This window comes from Apis cerana, linkage group LG13 (assembly GCF_029169275.1).
Source record: "Apis cerana isolate GH-2021 linkage group LG13, AcerK_1.0, whole genome shotgun sequence".
In the NCBI taxonomy this organism is placed as follows: Eukaryota; Metazoa; Arthropoda; class Insecta; order Hymenoptera; family Apidae; genus Apis; species Apis cerana.
In genome coordinates, this window is record NC_083864.1 from 7702171 (window position 1) to 7730031 (window position 27861).

General features: G+C 29.0%; 2 protein-coding genes across 5 annotated transcripts in view; one reads left to right on the top strand and one right to left on the bottom strand.

Moving 5' to 3' along the window:
* LOC107996194 (COP9 signalosome complex subunit 7b) overlaps positions 1 to 4629 on the top strand; it is a 225851-nt gene extending 221222 nt beyond the window's left edge. Inside the window, exon 5 of one of the 2 annotated variants that reach the window (XM_017054134.3) lies at positions 4270 to 4629. In XM_017054134.3, the coding sequence (XP_016909623.2) occupies positions 4270 to 4399 (130 nt within the window). In that variant the 3' untranslated portion in view covers positions 4400 to 4629. The remainder of the gene's footprint in view (positions 1 to 4269) is intronic. The other variant, XM_062083985.1, reaches the window with a different exon arrangement.
* LOC107996192 (metabotropic glutamate receptor 2) overlaps positions 1 to 27861 on the bottom strand; it is a 250405-nt gene that overhangs the window by 217311 nt on the left and 5233 nt on the right. The window lies entirely within an intron of this gene.

Consider the following 27861-nt stretch of genomic DNA (forward strand, 5'->3'; position numbering starts at 1 on the left):
ATAAATTAAATATTCTTATTTGATGTCAATTTGATAATTCACTTTAAATTTTCGCTTTAACAGATATTAAGTTTATATTTTAACTCATCTAATTAGAAATTCAATATTATTATACAATGACCATTCAATCACACGAAGAATTTAAATAATTCGTTTTCAAGTATCGAGAAAATATTTAAAGACACGAAACTTATGCCTCAAAAGAACAGAAACTTGAAAATTGCTTAACACGTGCGAGAATTTAATCTCTATGTAATATTGTATAACGTGATCCATTATGCTCCCTAAATATCATGCTGCTTAACCTAAATTCTCTTTGTCTTCATGAGTTGCTTTATTAATAAATTTCTCGTGTATGTTAAAAGCTCTGCCACGAATCTCTCACGATCTTAATTGAAAATACTTTTTAATTTTCATTATTGATTTACTAATAACAACAATCTTGATTAAATTAAATTAAAAGACATCGAAGAAAATTTGATTTTAATAAAAATTTATGATTTTTGAAATATTTATTTTATTTTATGTTAAATTTTATCTCAATCATGTAATATAAATGATCAATGATATAAATTATATAATGAAAATTAAAATTAAAATTAAAATTACATAAATTATCATGTTTTTATCTATAATTTGGAAAAACTTATTATTTGATTTAAGTTTTAGCTTTCAAGATGCTTTAATAGAACAATATTTTTCTTGAATTTTCAAATGATATATAAAGAAAAAATATTTTGATCAATTTTTCTCACTAACGCATTGCAGTTCCATCTATCTTACCATCGATACTTCCAAAATACGATACTCGTTTTCGTTCCACGATTTTTGCGCTAAATTTATCGATAATTGAACAAAAACGGATGGCGTTCGAACGCTATTTCCAGAGAAATGAACTTTTAAATGGAACAAAAAACATTCGTGAAATGCTGGCAAGCATATTTCACCTTAAACGTTTTATTCATTAAAATAGTAGAATTTTTTATTAAAAAAAAGATTTAAGATTTTAATTTGACGAGAAGGAAGCTTCTCGATTATAATTTTTTATCAGAAAAATTAAAACATACCTACGATTACTCGATTTCATTGAAAAAAACTAGAAACTTTGAAATATAATTAAAATTTCGTGTTTACAAGTATTTTAATTTTTTTTCTTTCAGAAAAGAATTCTTAATCAATTAATAATGAAGTAATTATCGTTTGATTAATTTGGCAAAATATGTCATTATTCTTATTTCTAAAAAAATAAAAAGAAATGAAATTTGAAAGTGATTTCACGTTACTTTTATGTTAGAGACATTATTTTATTTTATGGAATCAATAAGGATAAACATTCATCAGAAATTTAATTGGGCAAAAAAGATAAATATTATAAAATTAAGAAGGGGAAAAAGTGGAATTAAAATTGAAATAAATGAATAATTTTAGAATTTAATATTTCTACTTGAAAATATAAATAAAATGTAAAATAAGTAGATTCTTTGTAGTGAAATATTTCTTGTTTCCATAAAAATCTCTTTAAATGACTGAACCCGTCACTCATTCTTTGTTCAATCTATGATGAGGGTAGACGTTCACGTTTCTTTTACACCATTCTTAATATTACTTAAATTTAAACGATTTATTTCGTTTATGTCGTTTAATTTATAAAATTTAATTTATAAAATTTAATTTATAAATTATTATTTAAATTTTAAATTCCTATATAATTTTGTCTAATTATTATAAATAAATAATATGTAAATTTATTTTTTAAATATTTTTAATTATACAAGATGATTCTGATTCGAAATTCAATTTATTAAACTATTTATATTTATTTTATCAATTATCCTATAAATTATTTATAAATTGTTTAATTTTTTTTCTAAATAATAATGGGTTATAGAAAATTATTTATTATTTATTAAGATTATTTATTATTTATAAAGGTTCATCTCTTTGTCATAGTCCTTGAAAATAGTTTCGAGTCTTTCATCATGATAATTACAAACTTTACCGACTGATTTCTTTCTCACTTCACTATCAAAACTTTCATAACTTGCCTCCTCTTGATCTCAAAGATCGAATAAAAAGTTCAGAAAGGAAATTAAGAAGAAAGAAGAAGAGCCATTACATTTATCGAAGATTTAATCATGGAAATTTAGCATTCTTCCCAGATAAAGATCCATTTCGTTCAATTAGATGAAAAACTTGGAAGATAGTCAGTTGTCATGATTGTTTTCTAGAATTGAGATAAGTTTCAAGACAAGCAAGAAACATTTTTGAGTGCTATTCAAAGAAAATTTTTAATTAGTTGAATATTATGTTATTCAACTATCAATTGGAATAATAATTTATTTTATTGAGAATTTCACATTTGAATAAGTACAAATTTTCTTATAGTATTTTATATTATGTATAAATCACAAAAAAATTATATATACAAGTTATATAATTATAATTCAAATTAAAAAAAAAATATTTAAAGACAATTTATTCGAAGATCTCAAAATTATTTGAATATAATTTATTAATAGAAAATTATTTCTTAAATAAAGATAATAATTATATCATATTGAATGAGATATGTTCGAGCAAGAAATGAAATGTGCAATGATGCTAAAATTTCGAACGTAGGCATGGTAACAAGCTTCTGAATACTTCACTTAAGTCTTTGAAGTAAATTGTAACCTTTGTGACTCCATTGTAGAAGAGATTCTTGACTTGGCTTTACGTAACTCCCATTCTTTCTTTAACGCTTCTTGAACCCTTTCACCCTAATAGAGCCCTTTGACTTCATCTTTGGATGAAATTTTAACATTGTACAGATCCTCTGATATTGTAAACAGAATTTAAAACATTAATGAAATATATGATTTCGTTACAATATTTTATCGACAATGGAATGAAACATTATTTTAAAAGGGAGAATCGTAGTGGTTGCGATTTCACTGATAAATGGTCTGGTTTTATTTCGATATTTTATTCCAATGGTTGGAGGATGAATAATATAAAGCATATTTGTGCCAAACCATTCCATTATTGCGTGAAAAATATCAAAATGAAAAACTTCGAGAGTTTTATCGTTAAATGTTTATAAATTTTAGTATGAAGTATATTAATATGAAGTATATCTTTACAAAATTTTATTTATAGTATATAAAAAGTAAATAAATAAATAAATAACATTCTTCTTGCATGAAAATAAAAATATATGATAAAATATTTAAAATATATTTATTTAATTAGATTTGAATATAAAAGATTTGAATGTACAAAATAAGAATTTAATATGATTTGATCATTTATATCCTGATATTTGTGATTTCGATCCCAATTCTTCAAATATATTTTTGTTCGAAAATTATTGCTGATTAGAAATTGAAATTTGTGGGAAGATTGATCGTATAAAGTATTTCTTCGTAAAATAAAGTGCAGCCTTTTATTTCATTCTGAAATTTTTTATCGAAATGGAAAGTAGTCATTCCAGGAGAAAAAGACTCTTTAAATGGATGATATGATAATATGATTCACTTAGTAAAGCTTTCGTGGATGAATCATAAGATGCATAATCTGCGGCAATGATGTAGTTTTCATTAGATAAATTATTAAATTACACATGTATAAATTAATACTTCTTTTTTTTCATTTATATTTCATTCTTAAACTTTTGATAAAACAATTTTAATTTTATTTAATTTAAAAAAAAATTAATTATTCTTTTTTTCTTTATTTTCAATATACACAAGAATCAGATAATTGTTAATTAAGTTTCATATTGATTATTGCAATAATTTCTATTTTTTATTAGAAAAAGATTAGTAGAGACAATATATTTTGCATAAATTTCGTTAATATTGAAAATTTAATTAAAAATGTTATGGGAAAAGTAGGTCGATCTCTGACAGTTTCAAGTTATTCTTGTTTGATGAAATATTTTATTTGAAGAGTAAACTACTAGCAGATCTAATGAAATTCTAATAAAATTTTAAAAAATAGTATTATAAAATAATATTATAAAAATAATACATTAAGTAGAAAAAAAAATATTCAATATTTTTATTTGTTTCTTATGTTTTTGATATGAAAATTCAAAATTTTATTTATTACTTTATTTGATTATAATAATTCTATAGTTGTAGTATAAAATATACAAATAATTTTTAATTTAATTTTATAATAATAATAAATATTATACCTTGATTTTATTGTATGTATAAACGAAAGAATTTTACATCAAGAAATATTCATTGAATAATCTAAAAAGAATTTTATTATTTTTTTCAGAAGAAAGCCTTTTAGATATCAACGTGATTTACTTCTCAAAAATGAAAGAAGTTTCTTTATTACGACGTGGAACGAAGATTTTTGTCGTTCTAAATGCGCGCGGAGAGCGATTCTGGTTTTAACGTCTTAAGTCCCGCTCAACGACTCTGCAATTACCAGAAGAGCAATTTTTGTCACAAATGAATCCCTGCTACCTCTGCGGTCCGTTCAATATTAAATATGAACTCTGCCATACAGGGTACCTTTTCGTTATCGATAACTATATATTTTATAAATAAATTCTCAATTTTCTTGCGTTCTATTATATCTCGATGAATTATAAAATATTTTTATCAATAAAGAACTACAATTATACTAAAATTATACAGAATAGAAAATATTGTTTTCGAATTTGAAAGATAAAAATTATTCCGTATTTTAAATAATGCATAAATTAAATAATTTTATGTTAATTTAAATAATTTTTAATTTAGAAAATTGTTATTTTCACTAATTTTATTTTAGTAGAAAAGGATTCGGAAATAACTATATTTGAATTTTCTTTCGATCTCAAGGGTTGTTTCTCTAAATTTCTTGACAGAAAACTACGAATATTCAAATGCTATTATGAAAATTCTACAAAAATTAGGAAAATCTTACAAAAATCTTGGCTCTCAAATTTTTTATTCTTTCTTGAAATTCTAAAACGTGAAATTTTTTTATAATAAATTGCAATTAACGATAAAAATAAATACCTGATGTATCTTGTATGAACTATATCTATTTTTCAGCAATACAATATAATTTTCAATCCAATCCAAAAAATCACCAAGTAATACATCGAAATAACACGTACATTTCCTCCATACGTGTCACGTACAATAAAAACGAACGTTAAAATGTTAAGACAAACTTTTAAAATGACAAAACGGCTGAAACTGTTATTATAGAAGTCCAAATCGAAACATATTTTCTTTCCTATAAAAGTATTTTATGACATTGTCCACCGGCGGTTACAACTCATGGCCCATGTTCCTTTCTAAATTTTTGCTTCCATTTTATTTTCCTCGATAAAGAAGCCGAGAATCCTATTTAAAGGAAAATAAATCCTATAAAAAGGTACAAACTCTGAGGTATCGTTTAAATCCGAAGATCGTAAGTTTTCCACGGGAAAACGAGAAAATGCTATATTGCCGAATGATAAATTCAATGTATATAAAACGATTTCTATCGATTTTGGATAAAAGTTTCGGATAAAAAATATCCGATTTAAGTGGAACATCAACATGGATCTCGAATCTTAAAATTCAGATTGATAACGTCGAGAGAAAGAACTCGAGTTTAGTCGAAATTATAGTTTAATCGAGGGAATAGATTAATTATTCAAATATAAACTCTTTAACGTAACACGATGGCTGCAAGGATTTATAAAACAAGCAAGGAATTGCCCTCGCGTGGCATAAAATTTAAAAAAGAGGAGGCTTAAGAGGATTATTCGGTGCATGTAAGGATCGATTTTTACGATGATGGCGAAATTTAATAGACTGATTTTAGTTGCGATTCGCTATTCATCGAATTGCGAAATTTATAAGATAAATTTTGGATCTAAAATTCCAATATGTTATTATCTCATTTTCATGTCACGATTCAACAATTATTCTCACTGATTTAAATTCACAAGTCATAATTATTCAAATTTTAAAATCTCTAATCGATGAATCGATTATTTCTTTATAAAAAATAATTCTCGTTTGCGAAAAGAAGAAAATAAATAAGTCATGATTTACGAAAGATGAATGGAGCAAAAAATGGCGGAAAGGGAATAATAATTGTGAAAGTGTTATATAGATGTGACAGGAATAATCGATGATAGGGAAAATAAATGTTTCTCTTAGGACACTTTGCGGTATTTGTAGAAAGAACGGGCGGTAACTTTTGGATTTATGTTGTAAACTTGCGTAAGTATCTACGTTTCGAGGAAAAGGGAGGACTACAATGACCAATAGTGTTTTAGGGGCAAAAAGCCGTAACTTTCAACGAGTTGACAGTCGTCACGCATTTATACCATTAATCTCATTCCAATACACATTCATCTCTTACGAAAAATTTTTTGAATCCTATATAAAATTCTTTTTTTTTTATTTTATTTTTCAATTTGAAAGTATAATGATTTTACTTGCGAAACGAGTTGTATGCACAATCATCGTTTTATTCTTGATAAATTATTGTTGAGAGAATAAAATTTTCGAAAGAAAATCGAAAGGGAAATTTATTCTTGAATTTTCCAAGAAATGTTTCAGATACTAACTTTGAATTTCAAAATGCACAATTTTCTTGGGAGGTAAAGTTGCAAGAGTTTTGAATCATTACCAACAGGTGGTGGAAGGCGAACTTCCACGGCAGCTGTTAGAAAATTTCTCACCAATTCAATTCTTACGAGAATCTATTACGAAATTATTTAAGAATTCAATTTTATTCTTAACAAGATGGCGTTATATTTTTTGAAATTTATTCTTATAATTTAATCTGTTGTTAAATCAGTAAAAATTAATAAAGGCTACAATCAATAACAGTTTCATCGATCAATCTTAATACCGAACAATTCGTTTTTAAAGAAGAAGAATCAAATCCTTTTTAACAAGAAAATGAACAGAAATTTTGCAACGAACGTATAATTTTTTCCAGCAATTGTTTTCGCGCTTATCTCGCAATTTGCCATTTTTCCCATTTTTCCCCCTTTTTCTTCAATATTTCATTATTTCATAACGAGTGCGAAAACTTTTTTTCCAACAATCGTCCTCGCGTTCATTTCATTTTGTTTCCAATTTTTTTCTTCGTATATATATATGCCGTCACTTCGCAACGAATGCAAAAAATTTTCCCAGTGACCGTCTTCGTTCATTTTGTCGTTTCCTATTCTTTCCACTTTTCTCTCCATTCTCTCTTTTCTCCTTTTTAATATTCCGCTTGTGTGCGTGTGTGTGAGTGTAAAACTGGCGCAGAATGTTCTATAAAAAAAAGCAATTCTAACTTTTCGCTCGCATCGACAACGAAAATCTGTCGAACGAGAAGAATCGAAAAGATCGGCATGAACAAATTTTTCGAGGATCATCGCGTTGCGGATAAAAAAATACGACGTTTCGAATCATCCAACGCCTATGTCGAAAATCAATTTCGATAACGCAAGAGAAAAATGCGCGGAATATTTCTCTGTCAATTTATTTTATAAGCGTGTGATTATATTTCTGTTACGGTAACGAAATATTTCGTGCAAAAATAATGTTCGACATTGCAGTAATATTTTATTGTTGCTATAAAATATCGTGAAATATTGTTATAATACATTATATATGTAGAATATAAGCGTGAAAAATTATTGGACTCTTCGAAAGGATTCAATATTGATATTTTTCGATCGGCACGAATTATTATTATTATTATTGTTATATATTAAATCGTCAAATATTATGAAAAAAATATTACCGGAAGGAACACGGATAATAGGCGAGCAAACAACGAAACAAATCCACGTAATACAGATTATTCAGCATTGAGTTAAAAGCATGCTATTCTAGAGTCAACATTTCGTATGAAAGACTTGAATTTGCACGAACATTTAATAATACATTTAATAATATACGAATCGTTTGACAATATAATTCCAATTTGAATCGCAAAAATAGTTATTTTGAATAAAAGTGGAATTTTAAATTTAATTTTAACTTAACCTTTATTGTAATATTGTATAAATTCGATCGAATATCAGAATTTCTTTTGACTCGACATTTCAATTACAATAAATATAATCAAGATATTAATGTTAATGATATTTCATAGCGATGACTTCGTGCAAATTTACTCGTTTCGATTATTATCAATTGATGTTCGCATTCAATTGTTCTCAAGGGCCTCTCGATATTATCGGTTTGGATCGAACAACATGGCCGCGTTTGTGAAATTAATGAAGGGATGAAATTTTGTCTTTATGTTTGAAATTATGTATTCATTATTGATGATTGAGAAATTATTTTCAATGTTTTTCGTGCTCATTCTTGATTCTTTAGAATTTAAATTTTTGGTGTGTGATTTGAAAAGGAATTGGTGAGATTATTTCTAGTGAAATTATTTTTATAAAAAATTTTTTAAGTATAAAATTCTCTAAGTGTAAATTTTGAAGTAAATTTTCTTTTACTTGAGTTTCCAAAAGAGTTTCTATTCTCTTGGTTAGGAAGATTGAAAATAATTGAAAATGAAGAATCATATAGGAACTTAGATACAATTCTTGTTTAATATAATTATTTTTTAAAATGTAATTTCAAAAATGAACAATTTAAATATATATGGCATATTTAAATTATCAATAAAAAATAATATCATTTCATTTTAATAATTTCTTAAGTAATAATGAATGATTTTATTTTAAATTACATATGATTTATTTACATGATTTTATTTTAAATTACATTTTATGCAGAGTTAACTATGGATTCAAAAAGTTATAAATTATTTCTTTTGGAAATTCAGGTAAAAGAAAATTTACTTCAAATTTATGAAAATTTATACATGAAAATTATGACGATTCTTTTCACCAAAGATTTTAACATTCTTTTGAGTTTCTTAACGCATTTTATATGTCCATTTTATCTGAAAATGTGACCTCACTGAATAGCCACAATTTTATGCAAGTCGCATAAAGCAAGTCCTAAAATTTCACGAAGGGATTTCCCTGTTAGCCTTAATAGTTTGGAGGACAAAGCTTGTAACATTTTATGTGGGCCACTATGTGTACTTGGTCATATTACGCAAGATATATCGAGATTCTGATATATGTTTCTTAAAGAAAAAATAGGCTTTTTCTCTTTATTATTACATATGAAAAAATGAAATATTTTCTCTGAAAGAAAAGATATACAATACTATCATCATTATAATATAATATATTATATAATATTATAAGTTACAAGATATTAATTAATATTAATGAGATATAATATTATAAGTTACAAGACATTACAAGATATTAATTGCAAGTTACAATATTTAGTAATAAAATTTATTATATTTTTCCATCATCTCTTCTATCAATAATTAAAGTTTTAAAGGAATATTGGAAATAAATTAAAAATCCTTTGTCTCAATATTTAACTTGTTATCTCTGAAATTTCCTTTTAATACTTATATTCGAGCAAAAGTAATCAATGAAATAATGATTAATGAAATAATTTTTTCACGAAGAAAGAAAAAAAAAAGAAAAAAAGCGAAATTGCAATGCGCACAGGTTGTCTGCGGTTTCAATCTCGAAACAGGTCAATTCCGAAACATGACTAGTTGTTCCCGACATTTCCATCGAAACTTTCCAACGATTTCGTGGTACAAGCGAGCGCACAATGTTCGAATAATAGACTCCCGTTAAAATCGACTACTCTTCACGGATATCCATAGTTTTCGATCAGTCTGCCAGATGGAATGTTTTGTTAATAGAAGTATAAACAATATAAATCATTCGATTGATTTTTCTTCCACATTGAATCTTATTTCATTATCATTATTGTTATTTTTATTTTTAATTTTTTAAAGTGATATGAGATTGCTATATAATCGAAATATATAGAAATTTCTTTCTCGAATACTTTTCTTCGAATTTTTATTTTTATTCAGAAAATTTTAAATTAAACGTTTATTTTAACAAATCGTTCTAAAATCTTTTTTTTATATTTTTTGGAAAGATAAAAAAATTATATTTAATGAAAGATAATAAATTTTATTATTTCTTCCTGGTCTCTCTCTTTCTCTCTTTCCTTTCTTATTTCCTGCCATTCTTTTTCTCTCACTCTCTGTCTTGCTTATACTCTATTTATGCATACATTTATTAAAAATTCCAATGCGATCAATAACGGAGTCATTTTTAGCAGGACGGATTCTTCCACGATCAACAAGCAGTTCTTTAAAAATCAATCTTATTTTATATATATAGTTTTATCACGTGAGAATTAAAATCACGTTTGTCTAAGAGATGCTAAAATTGTAATTGTTTATATTTCAATTGATTTCTCATCTCTAAAATCCATATCTTTTCTCCATTAAACAAAAATAAAGACTCGTGTTCGAAAAAAAAGAAAAAAAGAGAGAGAGAGAAGAAAAATTCGAGATGGAGAAAAAAAATGGTACGTTCACTATTATGTCGACGAAGAAAAGTTTTAATTAAGAACATCGGTATGTGATTTTGCCCCACAAAAGGGAATGGCGCGTCGTTTTTCTGCGTCAGCTTTTTGTTCAAGATCTCGAAAATTAATTTGTCACAGAATTCCTTCGAATCGATTGGAAATGTTCGAGATAGAAAGGTGAAGGGTGTCTCACGTGTGGTGTGTATTAAAACGATAGAGGATTTAGATTGGTCCAATATTTATTGAGGCGGAAGATCGAGAATTGAATTGGAGATTATTATAGATAGAATTATTAGCGATTTATTTCAATATTTTCATGAGAGGAAATCAATTGAATTATTACACAGGAATGCGTGAAGCTTAATCTCTTTTGTGTGTTGCGCGTGAACGAATTTATCATAAAACCAGAAGATATTATTATTTAATATTATTTAATTTTTTTACCATATATGTTCAATATGTATTTATAAATTATTAGAAAAAAAATATAATATTTTCAAGCGTTTGGGAGGATTTAGACGTGCGATTATTTTTTCAAATTCTGGTAATTATTTTTAAAAAACAATTAAAAATACCTATCTTACTACATATTGATACAAAATAAAATTCTTACGAATAGATGTCTGAAGAAATACAGCTTAAATAAATGTTTCTTTCATTCTTCAAATTTCATAATACTATACTTTGATTATTTCATATTTTCTTTTTTTTCTTTATATCATATATATTATCGATTCTTTCACATTTTACATAAATAAACATCCCCAATAAATACTATAAAATATAAATTCGAGAAACAAAAAAATTCTTCAAGTTATTCGTACAATCGTAAATAACATAAAAATGCAAAGATAAAAATTAGAACGGTTAAAATCATCTCGTCGTGGAGTAATTAGAATAGAATTGAAGTGGGGATATTTCAGATCGGTTTAAGCAGGGTCAGAGGGTTCAAATTTCTTCGAATATTTCTTTGCCTTTTCTCTCACAGAAGAGAGTGGAGAAAAGGAGACGACACGAAGGAGAGGAGGGAGAGAGGAGAATTGGTCGAAGAAGTTGGAAAATCACGCGAGCTACGAATTCAATCAAAGAACCGTGGTTATTAGACGATTCGAGGGATTGAAAGAGCGCCGAAGCTCGATAGCCAGGCTGGAACGAGCTGCGCTCAATGCGGAGGAGCGATTATACGCGGCATTTCGGCGACGAGGAAGATCGCGATTTGATGAACTTTCCGGCTAAGCAGATTAAATGGAAGCCGTGCTTCGAATGAGTTTCTTGCAGCTGCTCCTTTTGTTACTGTTTCGTGGAAATAATAGAAATTGTAAGATATTCGAGTCTTTATATTTTTGTGACAAATTGAAATAATTAAATCATTGTTTTTCTTTTTTTATTTTTTGACGGAGAACTTTAATTGTCATGGATTTTAGTAATTTGATCAAATGAGAACGTTTTCTATTTATTGATTTATTGAAATATAATCAAATTGGAAATTATTACTAATTTGTAATTAATATATTTTGTGAAATTAGATACGGATAAAGAAAAGATATAAAAATCAAGTGGTTTATTATATTATAATTTAGAATAAGCATTTTATCAATTATTATTTTTATGTTTTAGAGTAGAATATGTTTTCCTTATTCTTATATCAATTTTTTTATTTGTCATAAAATTTATCTTTCGAAATATTTTGCGAACTTATCGTTTAAATGATCGTTTCCATTTTTAGATATTTTATACCGTAAATAATTGAATCGCCATAATTTTAATTTTAAAATTTAATAAATACGTTATAAAATATAATAACAAAGTAAAAATTGAATTTGTGCCTCTAAAATATTTAAAAAAGGAAATACAAATCAAACAAGAAACGTAAATCTTCTTATACAATTTCGAATTCAGTTTATTTCTAGTTCTAATTCTAATTTTAGTTTCTAGTTTCTAGTTCTATAGATAAAGAAATATAAAAATTGCAAGTGCATGTCGGTTTTAATCTCGTTTTAAATCGCGGTTAGTTGAAACGATATTCGAATTCCGCTAACCTAATTCGATAATCGTGCAATGACGAGTGACCCTCGAGAACGTGTAATGGAAAACGGCATGAAAGAAATTTAAATTGCAAACTGCATAGGCTTGGTCGAGACAATAAGTCTGTAAAATTCTTTCTGTATCTGGGCTTGACGTAAGGTAGAGTTATATTTATAGTTAACGATACAGGATGTAGGTAAGATTACTTCACAAAGATATATATCCGTATCGGTTGAATTCACGTGGAAAAATTTCTAACTTTCATTTAAAAAATAAACTTGCATAGAAGTGCAAGTGATGAATGAAATTTATATCTAAGAATTATAGAAATTTATTTTTAAGACATTTTTTATTTACATTTATCAGGGAGTGAAATTTATAAAGAGATATTGGAAGAAGAATCTTGACTTTGTCATTCTAAATTAAAACATTGATTGAAATTATTGTTTAATATTTTACAAAATGATATAATTTAATTAGCTCAAATCATAAAAGTTCACATTCTTGTGAAGTTTGTTTTTAATTATTGTAATTACTTCCATTAATATGCATTTTAGTGCACAAACGATTAATAAAGCCAGTTGGTACAATATCAGGAATCATTTTTCAAAAAAGCATATAATTAGAAATTTAAATTGTAAAATATTTTCACATCTACTTTAATAATTAAATATTAAACATAAAAAAGGATATATTTTATTATTTAAATATAGCATTATTATTTTAATGATTTAATATTTTACTAGTTACAACAGCTTTATATTAATAAAAAAAATAAAAAGGAATGAAACATGAGAAAGATGAAAAAATTTTATTAAATCTAATGAACAAAATTTATTTTGTCATTTCAAAAATGAAAAAATAAAAAATTATATATTACACTTCTACAATTCAAAATAAAAAATTATTAATCATATTCATTTTACGATATTTTTACGATATTACGAAAATGTAATTTCACAAAGGTTTATATTTAAAATAATCTTTTTCGTGTATAACTGTATAAGTAAAGTATTCTAAATAAGAAGTATTCTAAATAAAAATTATATTAGTTTTATAATCACAGAGTCGTACGAAGATAAGAATGAACAAAGAAACAGTTTTTCATTCATTAAAGTCCGTGAAAGCGATTATTGTCCGTGAAAGTGCGCAGTTGTGGCAAATGTAGGATTCTCTTCAAGAGAAGAAATTACTTAGAAATGATTCTCGATTACAGCAAATTGGTAGAAATTCAATTAATGAACGGTCAATTATCATATCATTATATACCATATTATTTCCTGCGATAATCCATATTGATTCAAGAAAATTTAAAGAAAAGGAAAGGATGAAATGGACTGATAATTTAGTCAATCAAAAAATTATTATACAAAATAATTTATTCATTTACTATAAATATAATAAATTATTATAAATATACAATAAAATATACAGTAAGTATACAAAATATAAACAAAAAATGATACTCCATAACTTTGCTCAGTGGGGTCCACTGAATCGCCGTCGACACGGGTGGGGGCCCGTGTTGACAAAAAGGCGGTTTGAGGAAGTGGCGGCGCCGGTGTGGTCCCGGCGTCGTCATAAGCATCACTCGAGGGGCAGGTAATATGCACAGTTATATGTCCCTCGTGAAGTGACTCAAAAAGGCAATGCATGGGAAGCACCGGAAGTATTCGATAAGAGTGCTCCCGGTGCTCCCTAAGATGCTAGAACAGACCACCGTGGGGGTTTTAGCCGGTAAGAGTCCGGCACTACTTCGGTCTCTTCCCCCAGGGAGGCCGAGGTGTCCTATGAGGATTTCCCCCACGTAAAAAAAAAAAAAAAAAAAAGAAGGTAAGTATATGATAAAAAAAAGGTAAGTAAATCACAAAAAAATATTGCGTACCACTTACATTAAATTAATAAGATCTATAACAAAAACGAACAAATTCTCAAAACACTAAATTCTCCTAATACAAAACTGGAACATTTGGAAGTAAAATATTTTGGCTAAAATTTCGACTTTTGATTAGGAGAATATGATTCTAGAGGAGCTGGCACGCGGAAAAATGTGCTGCTCAACGATTTTACATAAAATTACGACTTTTCATTAGGAGAATATAATTCTAGAGGAGGTAGCACGCCAAATTTTTAGAGGGATTTTCCGTAAGGCAAATTTTGGCTAAAATTTCGACTTTTGATTAGGAGAATATAATTCTACAGGAGGTGGCACGCCAAATTTTTAGAAGGAATGTCCGTAAGGAAATTTTGGCTAAAATTTCGACTTTTGATTAGGAGAATATAATTCTAAAGGAGGTGGCACGCCAAATTTTTAGAAGGATTGTCCGTAAGGCAAATTTTGGCTAAAATTTCGACTTTTGATTAGGAGAATATAATTCTACAGGAGGTGGCACGCCAAATTTTTAGAAGGAATGTCCGTAAGGAAATTTTGGCTAAAATTTCGACTTTTGATTAGGAGAATATAATTCTACAGGAGGTGGCACGCCAAATTTTTAGAAGGAATGTCCGTAAGGAAATTTTGGCTAAAATTTCGACTTTTGATTAGGAGAATATAATTCTAAAGGAGGTGGCACGCCAAATTTTTAGAAGGATTGTCCGTAAGGCAAATTTTGGCTAAAATTTCGACTTTTGATTAGGAGAATATAATTCTAAAGGAGGTGGCACGCCAAATTTTTAGAAAGACAGTCCGAAAGGCAAATTTTGGCTAAAATTTCGACTTTTGATTAGGAGAATATAATTCTAAAGGAGGTGGCACGCCAAATTTTTAGAAGGATTGTCCGTAAGGCAAATTTTGGCTAAAATTTCGACTTTTGATTAGGAGAATATAATTCTACAGGAGGTGGCACGCCAAATTTTTAGAAGGATTGTCCGTAAGGCAAATTTTGGCTAAAATTTCGACTTTTGATTAGGAGAATATAATTCTAAAGGAGGTGGCACGCCAAATTTTTAGAAAGACAGTCCGTAAGGCAAATTTTGGCTAAAATTTCGACTTTTGATTAGGAGAATATAATTCTAAAGGAGGTGGCACGCCAAATTTTTAGAAGGATTGTCCGTAAGGCAAATTTTGGCTAAAATTTCGACTTTTGATTAGGAGAATAGAATTCTAAAGGAGGTGGCACGCCAAATTTTTAGAAGGATTGTCCGTAAGGCAAATTTTGGCTAAAATTTCGACTTTTGATTAGGAGAATATAATTCTACAGGAGGTGGCACGCCAAATTTTTAGAAGGATTGTCCGTAAGACAAATTTTGGCTAAAATTTCGACTTTTGATTAGGAGACTATAATTCTAAAGGAGGTGGCACGCCAAATTTTAAGAAAGACAGTCCGTAAGGCAAATTTTGGCTAAAATTTCGACTTTTGATTAGGAGAATATAATTCTAAAGGAGGTGGCACGCCAAATTTTTAGAAGGATTGTCCGTAAGGCAAATTTTGGCTAAAATTTCGACTTTTGATTAGGAGAATATAATTCTAAAGGAGGTGGCACGCCAAATTTTTAGAAGGATTGTCCGTAAGGCAAATTTTGGCTAAAATTTCGACTTTTGATTAGGAGAATATAATTCTACAGGAGGTGGCACGCCAAATTTTTAGAAGGATTGTCCGTAAGGCAAATTTTGGCTAAAATTTCGACTTTTGATTAGGAGAATATAATTCTACAGGAGGTGGCACGCCAAATTTTTAGAAGGAACGTCCGTAAGACAAATTTTGGCTAAAATTTCGACTTTCGATTAGGAGAACATAATTCTAAAGAAGGTGGCACGCCAAATTTTTATAGAAGGAACGTCCGTAAGGCAAATTTTGGCTAAAATTTCGACTTTTGATTAGGAGAATATAATTCTAAAGGAGGTGGCACGCCAAATTTTTAGAAGGATTGTCCGTAAGGCAAATTTTGGCTAAAATTTCGACTTTTGATTAGGAGAATATAATTCTACAGGAGGTGGCACGCCAAATTTTTAGAAGGATTGTCCGTAAGGCAAATTTTGGCTAAAATTTCGACTTTTGATTAGGAGAATATAATTCTAAAGGAGGTGGCACGCCAAATTTTTGGAAGGATTGTCCGTAAGGCAAATTTTGGCTAAAATTTCGACTTTTGATTAGGAGAATATAATTCTACAGGAGGTGGCACGCCAAATTTTTAGAAGGAACGTCCGTAAGGCAAATTTTGGCTAAAATTTCGACTTTTGATTAGGAGAATATAATTCTACAGGAGGTGGCACGCCAAATTTTTAGAAGGATTGTCCGTAAGGCAAATTTTGGCTAAAATTTCGACTTTTGATTAGGAGAATATAATTCTACAGGAGGTGGCACGCCAAATTTTTAGAAGGAATGTCCGTAAGGAAATTTTGGCTAAAATTTCGACTTTTGATTAGGAGAATATAATTCTAAAGGAGGTGGCACGCCAAATTTTTAGAAGGATGGTCCGTAAGGCAAATTTTGGCTAAAATTTCGACTTTTGATTAGGAGAATATAATTCTAAAGGAGGTGGCACGCCAAATTTTTAGAAGGAATGTCCGTAAGGCAAATTTTGGCTAAAATTTCGACTTTTGATTAGGAGAATATAATTCTAAAGGAGGTGGCACGCCAAATTTTTAGAAGGATTGTCCGTAAGGCAAATTTTGGCTAAAATTTCGACTTTTGATTAGGAGAATATAATTCTAAAGGAGGTGGCACGCCAAATTTTTAGAAGGATTCCCCGTAAGGCAAATTTTGGCTAAAATTTCGACTTTTGATTAGGAGAATATAATTCTAAAGGAGGTGGCACGCCAAATTTTTAGAAGGATTGTCCGTAAGGCAATTTTTGGCTAAAATTTCGACTTTTGATAAGGAGAATATAATTCTGCAGGAGGTGGCACGCCAAATTTTTAGAAGGACTGTCCGTAAGGCAAATTTTGGCTAAAATTTCGACTTTTGATTAGGAGAATATAATTCTACAGGAGGTGGCACGCCAAATTTTTAGAAGGATTGTCCGTAAGGCAAATTTTGGCTAAAATTTCGACTTTTGATTAGGAGAATATAATTCTAAAGGAGGTGGCACGCCAAATTTTTAGAAGGAACGTCCGTAAGGCAAATTTTGGCTAAAATTTCGACTTTTGATTAGGAGAATATAATTCTAAAGGAGGTGGCACGCCAAATTTTTAGAAGGACTGTCCGTAAGGCAAATTTTGGCTAAAATTTCGACTTTTGATTAGGAGAATATAATTCTAAAGGAGGTGGCACGCCAAATTTTTAGAAGGATTGTCCGTAAGGCAAATTTTGGCTAAAATTTCGACTTTTGATTAGGAGAATATAATTCTACAGGAGGTGGCACGCCAAATTTTAAGAAAGACAGTCCGTAAGGCAAATTTTGGCTAAAATTTCGACTTTTGATTAGGAGAATATAATTCTAAAGGAGGTGGCACGCCAAATTTTTAGAAGGATTGTCCGTAAGGCAAATTTTGGCTAAAATTTCGACTTTTGATTAGGAGAATATAATTCTACAGGAGGTGGCACGCCAAATTTTTAGAAGGACTGTCCGTAAGGCAAATTTTGGCTAAAATTTCGACTTTTGATTAGGAGAATATAATTCTACAGGAGGTGGCACGCCAAATTTTTAGAAGGATTGTCCGTAAGGCAAATTTTGGCTAAAATTTCGACTTTTGATTAGGAGAATATAATTCTACATGAGGTGGCACGCCAAATTTTTAGAAGGATTGTCCGTAAGGCAAATTTTGGCTAAAATTTCGACTTTTGATTAGGAGAATATAATTCTACAGGAGGTGGCACGCCAAATTTTTAGAAGGAATGTCCGTAAGGAAATTTTGGCTAAAATTTCGACTTTTGATTAGGAGAATATAATTCTACAGGAGGTGGCACGCCAAATTTTTAGAAGGGTGGTCCGTAAGGCAAGTTTTGGCTAAAATTTCGACTTTTGATTAGGAGAATATAATTCTAAAGGAGGTGGCACGCCAAATTTTTAGAAGGAATGTCCGTAAGGCAAATTTTGGCTAAAATTTCGACTTTTGATTAGGAGAATATAATTCTAAAGGAGGTGGCACGCCAAATTTTTAGAAGAATTGTCCGTAAGGCAAATTTTGGCTAAAATTTCGACTTTTGATTAGGAGAATATAATTCTAAAGGAGGTGGCACGCCAAATTTTTAGAAGGATTGTCCGTAAGGCAAATTTTGGCTAAAATTTCGACTTTTGATTAGGAGAATATAATTCTACAGGAGGTGGCACGCCAAATTTTTAGAAGGATTGTCCGTAAGGCAAATTTTGGCTAAAATTTCGACTTTTGATTAGGAGTATATAATTTTACAGGAGGTGGCACGCCAAATTTTTAGAAGGACTGTCCGTAAGGCAAATTTTGGCTAAAATTTCGACTTTTGATTAGGAGAATATAATTCTAAAGGAGGTGGCACGCCAAATTTTTAGAAAGACAGTCCGAAAGGCAAATTTTGGCTAAAATTTCGACTTTTGATTAGGAGAATATAATTCTAAAGGAGGTGGCACGCCAAATTTTTAGAAGGATTGTCCGTAAGGCAAATTTTGGCTAAAATTTCGACTTTTGATTAGGAGAATATAATTCTACAGGAGGTGGCACGCCAAATTTTTAGAAGGATTGTCCGTAAGGCAAATTTTGGCTAAAATTTCGACTTTTGATTAGGAGAATATAATTCTAAAGGAGGTGGCACGCCAAATTTTTAGAAAGACAGTCCGTAAGGCAAATTTTGGCTAAAATTTCGACTTTTGATTAGGAGAATATAATTCTAAAGGAGGTGGCACGCCAAATTTTTAGAAGGATTGTCCGTAAGGCAAATTTTGGCTAAAATTTCGACTTTTGATTAGGAGAATAAAATTCTAAAGGAGGTGGCACGCCAAATTTTTAGAAGGATTGTCCGTAAGGCAAATTTTGGCTAAAATTTCGACTTTTGATTAGGAGAATATAATTCTACAGGAGGTGGCACGCCAAATTTTTAGAAGGATTGTCCGTAAGACAAATTTTGGCTAAAATTTCGACTTTTGATTAGGAGACTATAATTCTAAAGGAGGTGGCACGCCAAATTTTAAGAAAGACAGTCCGTAAGGCAAATTTTGGCTAAAATTTCGACTTTTGATTAGGAGAATATAATTCTAAAGGAGGTGGCACGCCAAATTTTTAGAAGAATTGTCCGTAAGGCAAATTTTGGCTAAAATTTCGACTTTTGATTAGGAGAATATAATTCTAAAGGAGGTGGCACGCCAAATTTTTAGAAGGATTGTCCGTAAGGCAAATTTTGGCTAAAATTTCGACTTTTGATTAGGAGAATATAATTCTACAGGAGGTGGCACGCCAAATTTTTAGAAGGATTGTCCGTAAGGCAAATTTTGGCTAAAATTTCGACTTTTGATTAGGAGAATATAATTCTACAGGAGGTGGCACGCCAAATTTGTAGAAGGAACGTCCGTAAGATAAATTTTGGCTAAAATTTCGACTTTTGATTAGGAGAACATAATTCTAGAGAAGGTGGCACGCCAAATTTTTAGAAGGATTGTCCGTAAGGCAAATTTTGGCTAAAATTTCGACTTTTGATTAGGAGAATATAATTCTAAAGGAGGTGGCACGCCAAATTTTTAGAAGGATTGTCCGTAAGGCAAATTTTGGCTAAAATTTCGACTTTTGATTAGGAGAATATAATTCTACAGGAGGTGGCACGCCAAATTTTTAGAAGGATTGTCCGTAAGGCAAATTTTGGCTAAAATTTCGACTTTTGATTAGGAGAATATAATTCTAAAGGAGGTGGCACGCCAAATTTTTGGAAGGATTGTCCGTAAGGCAAATTTTGGCTAAAATTTCGACTTTTGATTAGGAGAATATAATTCTACAGGAGGTGGCACGCCAAATTTTTAGAAGGAACGTCCGTAAGGCAAATTTTGGCTAAAATTTCGACTTTTGATTAGGAGAATATAATTCTACAGGAGGTGGCACGCCAAATTTTTAGAAGGATTGTCCGTAAGGCAAATTTTGGCTAAAATTTCGACTTTTGATTAGGAGAATATAATTCTACAGGAGGTGGCACGCCAAATTTTTAGAAGGAATGTCCGTAAGGAAATTTTGGCTAAAATTTCGACTTTTGATTAGGAGAATATAATTCTACAGGAGGTGGCACGCCAAATTTTTAGAAGGATGGTCCGTAAGGCAAATTTTGGCTAAAATTTCGACTTTTGATTAGGAGAATATAATTCTACAGGAGGTGGCACGCCAAATTTTTAGAAGGAATGTCCGTAAGGCAAATTTTGGCTAAAATTTCGACTTTTGATTAGGAGAATATAATTCTACAGGAGGTGGCACGCCAAATTTTTAGAAGGATTGTCCGTAAGGCAAATTTTGGCTAAAATTTCGACTTTTGATTAGGAGAATATAATTCTAAAGGAGATGGCACGCCAAATTTTTAGAAAGACATTCCGTAAGGCAAATTTTGGCTAAAATTTCGACTTTTGATTAGGAGAATATAATTCTAAAGGAGGTGGCACGCCAAATTTTTAGAAGGAATGTCCGTAAGGCAAATTTTGGCTAAAATTTCGACTTTTGATTAGGAGAATAGAATTCTAAAGGAGGTGGCACGCCAAATTTTTAGAAAGACAGTCCGTAAGGCAAATTTTGGCTAAAATTTCGACTTTTGATTAGGAGTATATAATTTTACAGGAGGTGGCACGCCAAATTTTTAGAAGGACTGTCCGTAAGGCAAATTTTGGCTAAAATTTCGACTTTTGATTAGGAGAATATAATTCTACAGGAGGTGGCACGCCAAATTTTTAGAAGGAATGTCCTTAAGGCAAATTTTGGCTAAAATTTCGACTTTTGATTAGGAGAATATAATTCTAAAGGAGGTGGCACGCCAAATTTTTAGAAAGACAGTCCGTAAGGCAAATTTTGGCTAAAATTTCGACTTTTGATTAGGAGAATATAATTCTAAAGGAGGTGGCACGCCAAATTTTTAGAAGGATTGTCCGTAAGGCAAATTTTGGCTAAAATTTCGACTTTTGATTAGGAGAATATAATTCTGCAGGAGGTGGCATGCCAAATTTTTAGAAGGATTGTCCGTAAGACAAATTTTGGCTAAAATTTCGACTTTTGATTAGGAGAATATAATTCTAAAGGAGGTGGCACGCCAAATTTTTAGAAGGATTGTCCGTAAGGCAAATTTTGGCTAAAATTTCGACTTTTGATTAGGAGTATATAATTTTACAGGAGGTGGCACGCCAAATTTTTAGAAGGATTGTCCGTAAGACAAATTTTGGCTAAAATTTCGACTTTTGATTAGGAGAATATAATTCTAAAGGAGGTGGCACGCCAAATTTTTAGAAGGATTGTCCGTAAGGCAAATTTTGGCTAAAATTTCGACTTTTGATTAGGAGAATATAATTCTACAGGAGGTGGCACGCCAAATTTTTAGAAGGAATGTCCTTAAGGCAAATTTTGGCTAAAATTTCGACTTTTGATTAGGAGAATATAATTCTGCAGGAGGTGGCATGCCAAATTTTTAAAGGATTGTCCGTAAGTCAATTTCTGGCTAAAATTTCGATTTTTTAACAGGAGAATATAATTCTAAAGGAGGTGGCACGCCAAATTTTTAGAAGGATTGTCCGTAAGGCAAATTTTGGCTAAAATTTCGACTTTTGATTAGGAGAATATAATTCTGCAGGAGGTGGCACGCCAAATTTGTAGAAGGAACGTCCGTAAGATAAATTTTGGCTAAAATTTCGACTTTTGATTAGGAGAATATAATTCTAAAGGAGGTGGCACGCCAAATTTTTAGAAGGATTGTCCGTAAGGCAAATTTTGGCTAAAATTTCGACTTTTGATTAGGAGAATATAATTCTACAGGAGGTGGTACGCCAAATTTTTAGAAGGATTGTCCGTAAGATAAATTTTGGCTAAAATTTCGACTTTTGATTAGGAGAATATAATTCTAAAGGAGGTGGCACGCCAAATTTTTAGAAATACAGTCCGTAAGGCAAATTTTGGCTAAAATTTCGACTTTTGATTAGGAGAGTATAATTCTACAGGAGGTGGCACGCCAAATTTTTAGAAGGATTGTCCGTAAGGCAAATTTTGGCTAAAATTTCGACTTTTGATTAGGAGAATATAATTCTAAAGGAGGTGGCACGCCAAATTTTTAGAAAGACGGTCCGTAAGGCAAATTTTGGCTAAAATTTCGATTTTTGATTAGGAGTATATAATTTTACAGGAGGTGGCACGCCAAATTTTTAGAAGGATTGTCCGTAAGACAAATTTTGGCTAAAATTTCGACTTTTGATTAGGAGAATATAATTCTAAAGGAGGTGGCACGCAAAACTTTTAGAAGTAACGTCCGTAAGGCAAATTTTGGCTAAAATTTCGACTTTTGATTAGGAGAGTATAATTCTACAGGAGGTGGCACGCCAAATTTTTAGAAGGATTGTCCGTAAGGCAAATTTTGGCTAAAATTTCGACTTTTGATTAGGAGAATATAATTCTAAAGGAGGTGGCACGCCAAATTTTTAGAAGGATTGTCCGTAAGGCAAATTTTGGCTAAAATTTCGACTTTTGATTAGGAGTATATAATTTTACAGGAGGTGGCACGCCAAATTTTTAGAAGGATTGTCCGTAAGACAAATTTTGGCTAAAATTTCGACTTTTGATTAGGAGAATATAATTCTAAAGGAGGTGGCACGCCAAATTTTTAGAAGGAATGTCCGTAAGGCAAATTTTGGCTAAAATTTCGACTTTTGATTAGGAGAATATAATTCTAAAGGAGGTGGCACGCCAAATTTTTAGAAGGATTGTCCGTAAGATAAATTTTGGCTAAAATTTCGACTTTTGATTAGGAGAATATAATTCTACAGGAGGTGGCACGCCAAATTTTTAGAAGGAATGTCCGTAAGGAAATTTTGGCTAAAATTTCGACTTTTGATTAGGAGAATATAATTCTACAGGAGGTGGCACGCCAAATTTTTAGAAGGATTGTCCGTAAGGCAAATTTTGGCTAAAATTTCGACTTTTGATTAGGAGAATATAATTCTACAGGAGGTGGCACGCCAAATTTTTAGAAGGATTGTCCGTAAGGCAAATTTTGGCTAAAATTTCGACTTTTGATTAGGAGAATATAATTCTACAGGAGGTGGCACGCCAAATTTTTAGAAGGATTGTCCGTAAGGCAAATTTTAGCTAAAATTTCGAGTTTTGATTAGGAGAATATAATTCTGGAGGAGGTGGCACACGAGATTTTTCAAAAAATTGTGCTGCTCAACGATTTCGTCCAAAATTTCGAGTTTTGATTAGGAGAATATAATTCTGGAGGAGGTGGCACACGAAATAATTTGCTGAATAACGATTCTGCCTAAAATTTCGACTTTTGATTAGGAGAATATAATTCTAGAAGAGGTGGCACGATGTGTTTTTGTATAGTTTCTTGAATAATTTTTTTTTATTTGTCATTGTTGTATATTTTTATTTAATATTTATACTTACCTGCATACTTACCTGTATACTTACCTGTATACTTACCTTTTTGACTGCTATTTTTTTGTATTTTGTTTTTTCAACAGTTTACTTAATTCTAAATACTTACCTTTCATACTTACCTTCATAATTTTTTTTTGTGTGCTTTGCTGTCATAAGAATATTTCTTATTTTGAATAAGAACTGCAATGTTCTTTGAATTTATTTTGAAATTAAATGTTCTATGAATTATTATCTTTTGAATTCTTATTTATTTTGGTCATTAACGTTCTTCAAATTTATCCTGCAAATATAATAATTATCCTGTAAATTCTTATTGATTTATATCAAGAAAGAATAAATGGAAATGGAATATTATCTAATTGAATGATATCGAGTATGTTAAAAATTATCAAAATATATTGTTATTATTCTATCTTCATTTTCCATTTCCGTTTATTCGTATAAGAAACGTTACTTAAAATACGTACAAAAGCGTACAAATATTCAGCAATGGAATTCATATTCATTGACATGTACAACACAATGGCCATCGATGAAGTACATAATTATCGAAAGCTTATAACACATTTCGTTATACGAACATCGTACCACATAAACTATACAGCTTATACGAATTATCCAAATTTTGTCCACTGTCGCTACATTTTCATGGATATTCCCGTTTAACATCGTTCCATTCTGGTTATGCTTGTTATAACGAGTTTCGCATTGTTACCTACAGGTTCTTCCCTGCATTTACATATTTCATCAAAAATATTTTCGACTTATATTTAATTATATTTAATGTTTATTTCATATTTGATTATATTGATTAAGAGTATGTCCAGTATTTTTATGATATTCGATAAGTTTCATCTTATTTTTTGACTTTACAATTATTTTAAGAAAAAAAAAACATCTTGTAAGCTTTATTAAGCTATCAGTTTTTTAAAAAATTTTTTAAAAGATGAAAACGCATTTCATTATGCTTCTTAGATTAAGGTCATTGATTAAAAAGAATCGTTGATAAGTCGAGGAAAAAGAAATAATGATAATCTTCCAAAGATAAAATGGATTTGTGATCATGGTTCTTTAAACAATGGTGATATTACAAGGATGTTGAATTTAAAATGTATAAAGAAAGATGAAAATGATTGGAAGTCTATTGCGGTTTAGTGACGTAACATTCGAATGTTTTGAAAAGTATATTTTTATATTCTCCTCTGTTCCATTCCAGTCTATTTACTTTTATTCTTTTTTTTATTTTTTTCTTTTATTTTTTTCTTTTTCCTAGTTTGATCATTAGAGAATATTATTTTGTTAGGAAAAATTATAATTACGTGATGAAATTTAGAGAATCTTATTAATGGAAGACTTTCATTTGTTTTATATTTTAATTCATTAAAGAAATAGAATAGAAAAAAGTTTACAATATCAAATTTTAACACAATATTTTGTAATTTTAAATACATTAATTATCAGAATAGAATCTTTATATTTAAAATTTTCTAATATATTTTCTATTTATGTAATTAAATAAATCTTTTTATTAATCTGAAGAATAGAAGAATTAAGAAGAAGACAAATATATATATGAAAATCAAAAAATTAAATAATAAATTTTCTTTGACACAGAAAAGATGGAAAGAAGTTAACAAGATTTTACAATAGTTTAAAGAAATCTAATTACAGGAAGATAATTTCAATTCACAAGATATACCTGTCATAAATTATCCCAATCTCTTTAACAAATGTTTTCAAATTCCCTGTGACTCTGATATAATTTTCCTATAATTGTTCGAACGAGATTACGCAATATCTTCAAAAAAATTAATTATCAGAACATAATTTCAGAATATGCACCTTCCATAAATTATTCCACCATTCTTAAGAAGTTAAAATTCGCTGTAAGATTTCCTATATCTCAAAAAGTAACAATTTTCTAATTATTTGAATATTCCTCGCAAATGTAATAGGGCATTTAGCAATTTATTTTCTACCTTTTTCTTAAACAATTTTTTCTTTGTCTTTTCCTTTATTTACATCCCATTCTTTCTCTTTTTTTCTCCAATGTTTCTATCTTATTCATCTTTCTTTTTTATTTATCCATCCTTACCTTTCTACCCACTTTCTATATTTATTTATTCTCTCTTAAACAATATATATTTATTTATATTTATTCTCTCTTTCATTCTCTTTTTTTCTTTCCCTATATACCAGATTTCACTTCATAAAATATCTCTTATAACTATCAAAAAATGTATCAAATAAAAGTTAAATGATTCCGAGACAAATTTTTGTCAAAAGAATATAATCAACTAAAAGATGGCATGTAAATGTTTTTCATTTTGATTTTTGACATGAAAAACATTTTTATTAAACATTTATCTTATGCCTCATATATGCTTTGATTAAATAATAAATCGATATAATATTTTTCTTTTAATTCTTTTCCTCGTGATAAGTGTTTAATACAATCGATAGATATGACATATCATTTCGTTTTATAAAAATATCTTGATTATTCTCAGATCAGTTAGGAGAAATATGTGTCCAGAGTGTTAATGTCCATTTTGTTTGATGAAATGTAACATTGATATAATTTTTATACAAGATTAAAGCGATTGTTTAATGAAAATATAACATCGTTTTGTATTGCCTATAACTATTACTGTTTATAATATTTAAGTTAATTTTCTATTTAAGTTAAATTTTGACAAATATAAAAATAATGGAAACTTTAATAAATTAATAAATTACTGATCCATAGTTAAAATTTAATATTTTATTTATAATTAGAATTAAAAAATGATAAAATTAAAAAGAAATATATTAAGAAATGAATTAAAAAAAATATTTATTGCCTCATTTTATGTTAAAATGGAATACATTATAACAAATGATAAATACTGTACATTATTAAATGCAAATTTGTTCTGACAATATTTCGTATAGTGGAAAATTATTCGATTCTATTCTCTCATCTATCAAGTTATCGAAAAGGATCGAAATACATTAAATCATTCGTAATGGACTCTACACAAATGGCTGCTGCAGAAATTGATACGCTATATTCCATCTGGAAATGTAAATTCTTAAAACAATAAAAACTATTATCAAATCGTATATGACATTTTTTCCTCATAACTAAAAAAAGAATGTAGCAATAATATTGAATAATGTTATTGAAATTGAGATTGCTAGAAAAAAGATCTGAATCATTATTTGATGAAGTAATAATTATATTCTTCTTCTAATATTTTGTGTCAGATATTTCTATTGTATATTTATTATGACATCACTTCCTTTCTTTTTTTGTACTTAGAGATAAGAATATATCTATGAAAATTGAAAATCGATTCAACTTTTATCTAGATTTTAAATCATTAAAATAATTGTACCCTTTTAGCAATCTTTCCATTTATATATTTTATAGTTTCTCGGAATAATAATTACGACTCGTGATTATTGAAATGAAGGCGTGAAATTCAAAGGTTGTTATATAAATTGAAGAGCCATTCGTTTTATTTCTTATTAGACCAGAGAGAAATGGCAATGGAACAATTGATTTCTTCGATTTTTTTAAGTCATTAAATATCTATCTGGAAATTCTTTTAATAAAAAAAATTGAATAGAATGAATTGTACCTTTAATATTTAAATGATTATTTTGTTGATTTATTTATAATAATTAAATAATTTAAAAATGAATTAAATAGAAAAAGATAATTGAAGTATTGTATTGTATTGTTTATTCTTCTAACAAACTCAAACATTTAAATATGATGGAAGATTTAAAAATATTATTTCAAATAAGAAATGTTTGTTTTTTCACTTTAAATAAATATTTTGTATATATAATACAAATATGAAATTGAAATAAAAATCGTAAATTAAATAAAAACACGTAAAAATACCTAAAAATACACTACGAATATGAAATCTGAAAAAAAAAATTAAAATATAATATGATCTTCGAAAAGTT